Source organism: Quercus lobata, chromosome 9 (assembly GCF_001633185.2).
Source record: "Quercus lobata isolate SW786 chromosome 9, ValleyOak3.0 Primary Assembly, whole genome shotgun sequence".
In the NCBI taxonomy this organism is placed as follows: domain Eukaryota; kingdom Viridiplantae; phylum Streptophyta; class Magnoliopsida; order Fagales; family Fagaceae; genus Quercus; species Quercus lobata.
In genome coordinates this window covers 20,063,080-20,066,827 of record NC_044912.1, presented here as the reverse complement: position 1 = coordinate 20,066,827, position 3,748 = coordinate 20,063,080, and the positions used below count along the sequence as shown (strand labels likewise).

Genomic DNA, 3,748 nt, shown 5'->3' with positions numbered 1-3,748 from the left:
ATAAAAATTTAAATATTAGGATAAATTCCATTAACCTACTTTTAGGTTTGGACTAATGTCAAACAAATCCAAAACATTTCAAAATTGATCAATTTGAACCCTTAATCCAATTTGGTCACTAAGAGACGAGGAAAATAACTAACGAATTTAATTAATGTATAGGGAGTAAGTTGGGTTTAGGGATCAAATTATTAATTTCTTAAATGTCATAAGGCCTAGTTGACATTAATTCAAATCTCATGGTAAGTTAATGGAATCTACCCATTTTAGGATGAAAGTTACTCCATTCCTTTAAAAAACCTAATGGATATAAAATTCAAACTTAAGGCACATGCACAAATTAAGATATTTATTCTCAGTAAATTTGGTTCATATAGAATTCAAACTTAAGCTTGAGCATAATGGAATTCTTATAAGTGACTAAATGGTCCTTCAGCAAGCAATATATCCAACTGGTTTTGAAATCTTTCCATGGCTTGGACTGGCAGGGCAATTGGCACTACTATCCCATTCTCTCCTTTACTATTCTTACTAGGAATATAAAAGCCAGACACTCCGGGTATGGCCCCTACCTCACCCTTGGCAGGCCCACCATAAAACGGTTTACCCCACCCAAAGTCCACCTCTCTAAATCCGGCACGTGTCACATTCGACACAACAAACGACCCCACCCCATAGAAGTGGGGCCGACCCTTAATCATCATAAGATCAATCACCGACCGTATGTACTCCTCTGTTACGTTGTTTTTTGCCTTCTTCAGCAATTCCACAGCGTAACCCAATGGATTCTTACAAAGTTTCCCTGCTGTTGTGAGTGCCACAGAGAACAGAATAACGTTACCATAATAACCGTTGGGTAAAGGAGGGTTGAATTTGTCACGTGCATTGACAATGCACAACACACGAACCTCTTCTTGGGGGTTTGTCAGGAGAGCTATGGTACGACAACGCCAGAGGCATGCAATGAGCAACTCGAAGGTGGAGCATTGTTTCAGGTGATGTGGCATGAATCTCCGGAGGGCGGTGACCTCTGTGGAGCCAAAGAAAATGGTACGATGGGCCATGTCATCGTTGAGTGGGATTGGAACAACAACGGTGGAGGCCATGTCATCATACTCACGGTGTGTGCATGTCACTTGAGTTGGATCTCTTGCTTGAAGGAGATGTCTTTGCCACACGGGTAAGATGGAGGGGGCACATGCACCACGTGCCATCTCGCCCATGGCCATCATGAATTGCACCAATCCAGCGCCGTCACTCATGGTGTGGTTTAGGCGAACGGCAAAGATGAAACCCCCACACTTGAGACGCGTCACCTGCCCATCTCCACCAAGCAAAATGATTATTGGTTTATTTAATAATAATGAGTGATGCTATAGAGATATATATAAATTTTGAGTAATGCTATATCACAATATTTTCATAATAATTTCACTAAAAACTTAAGTGACAAATTGTTATTGGTTCTAATTTGACCCCACCACTAATGTCATTTTTTTACTTAACAATAATAACTTATCTAAGATTTGTTGTAAAATTATTATAAAAATATTGAAAAAGTAGCATTACTTTTTATTATCTAAAATTTGTTATAAAATTATTGTAAAAGTAGCATTTCTTATAAATTTACTATGTAACATTTAGATATGTCACCAGTTACATTAAAACAACATTGACCTTCATATTTTCCATCTACAAAAGAACAAGGTACTGATAATTTTCTATCCCATGATTCATATTTACATATAAGTGAAGTTTCTCATTATAAAAGTTTTCGAAAGTTTATCATGACCTAGAAAACGCAAAGTTAACATGTTGCAGTATTTATTTTCTTACTTTAATCATCCAATGATACATCGATTTAGATGTAAACACACACACACACACATACACATACACACACACACACACACATATATATATATATATATATATATATATATTTGTATATATTAAGAGGATTCATAAAGTTAGTTATTGCTTCTTCTTTTTTTTGTAAAAAATATCCCTAAATTAATTAAGTAACAACTTAAAAATTGAGATAAAATAGTAAATTGGCAAAAGAAAGTTAGTTATTATTTTTTTATTGACAAAAATACCCCTATCTAAAACTTAAAAATAAGGTTAAAATAGTAAATTGACAAAAATAATAAATTCTTACTTCTACGTTGAAATGTCTTCCTGCTTCTAATAAGCTCCTACTTTTACATTAATTTAAATTCCTAATTCTACTCTCTAACTCCTTACAAAATATGATCACTCTTTTATTAGTTTTAAAACTCCTCCAATTTACAAAACTCACCCCACGTTTGTTTATTTGTTTTTTTTTTTTTTTTTTTTTTTTTTTTTTGTAATTGGAAAAAGTAGAAATCTCAAATTATAATAAATACAAATTATTAATTTTTACCCAAAAAATAGAAGAGCCTCTGAGCACACTAGTATATATTAGTGAGTTTTAGAGGCACAGTATATGAACCTGAATAAGCAATAATGGGCAATTAAGGATGCCCCCAGAGCCGGGAACATCAAAAAGGAGCTCCTCTAAGCATGGGAATGGAGGATGAAGTACGTCACCAAACTGTTCAAGCATAATATCGGCGTTGGCCTCAATAAACATAACACCCTCACCGGTACATTCTACTACAAGCTTTCGGCCAGGTCCTTCCCTAAGCCTACCAGCAAATGGGTAGTAAAACACTAGTGTTTGTGCAAGTGCTTCTCTGATGACTTTCACTGGGTCTCTGATCTCTTTCAAAATTGAGGAATCATGTTTATAGAAATGTATGGTTGGGATTTGAAATCGAAGACCCTCTTGGTCATCAATATCGGAAAGTTGTTTGAATTCGTAAGGTGTGGGCTTTGCAGGAGCAACCAGTTCTGGTTTGCACCTTTGTACTTTGAACATTAGAGAGGTGGGTGGTGCCAGTGCCATGCCAAGAAAATGGATTGAATATGAAACTAAGAAACTTGGGCAAGCTTACAGGTTGTAGTGTGTGTTATGACTTATGATGGACAGGAATTTATAGCCAGAGATGACGTAATCTAGAAATAGAAATATCTTTCAAAATAGGGAAAATATTATCACACACAATATAAGTATTACACACCAAGTATGGACACTCATAAAGACAAGAAAAACCATGTGCAACAACTCATGTATAGCAAGTATTTCCTTTCTTTAAGTACAGTATCATTTCAATAGTAATACTAAAGCTTGTGAGTGGGTGACCAACTACACAAGATAATATAATAAAAAAATACAATCAGTCTGCCAAAAAAATGAATAGGAGTTTTCAAATGGTTCTACTTCATGTGATGGTTAGTGGTCTAGTGGGTAATGTTTTTCCTTTCTAACAACTGCAATCGCAATTCATAACAAAGTAAATAAGGTTTGCTGCAATTCAGTGGAGGCATAAATCCGCTATTTTTTCTTCATTATTCACAACTTTTCACATCACAGTTCTGACAAAATTTTTGTAATTTGTTGAGATCTTAACTCTTCCCCCCCCCTAACTTTTGAAGTACAAGAAAAAAAAAATCTCGGCCTTTGTAAAGTCAAAGTTCATGGGATATGCACACACCAATTAAGAAGCCCCCTACACTTTGCCCACATTACAATTAAAAACGAAGTAATAAAAAAAAAATAGAGGAGAGAGAGGAATAACCAAGGTTCACGCCGGCTAAGAAAACGAATAAAGAAACAGCAAAGAAGTTGACAAATTGAAGAAGAAGGATCGAGGGAGGGGAT

General features: G+C 35.3%; 1 protein-coding gene across 1 annotated transcript; it reads right to left on the bottom strand.

The window, feature by feature from the left end:
* Window positions 1–410: 410 nt before the first annotated feature.
* On the bottom strand, window positions 411–2,932 carry LOC115961355 (benzyl alcohol O-benzoyltransferase-like). Its single transcript, XM_031080351.1, has 2 exons — window positions 2,477–2,932; window positions 411–1,316 (listed from the first exon to the last, which is right to left on the bottom strand). Exons 1-2 carry the CDS (start codon window positions 2,930–2,932, stop codon window positions 411–413), a joined length of 1,362 nt encoding a protein of 453 aa, XP_030936211.1.
* Window positions 2,933–3,748: the final 816 nt, after the last annotated feature.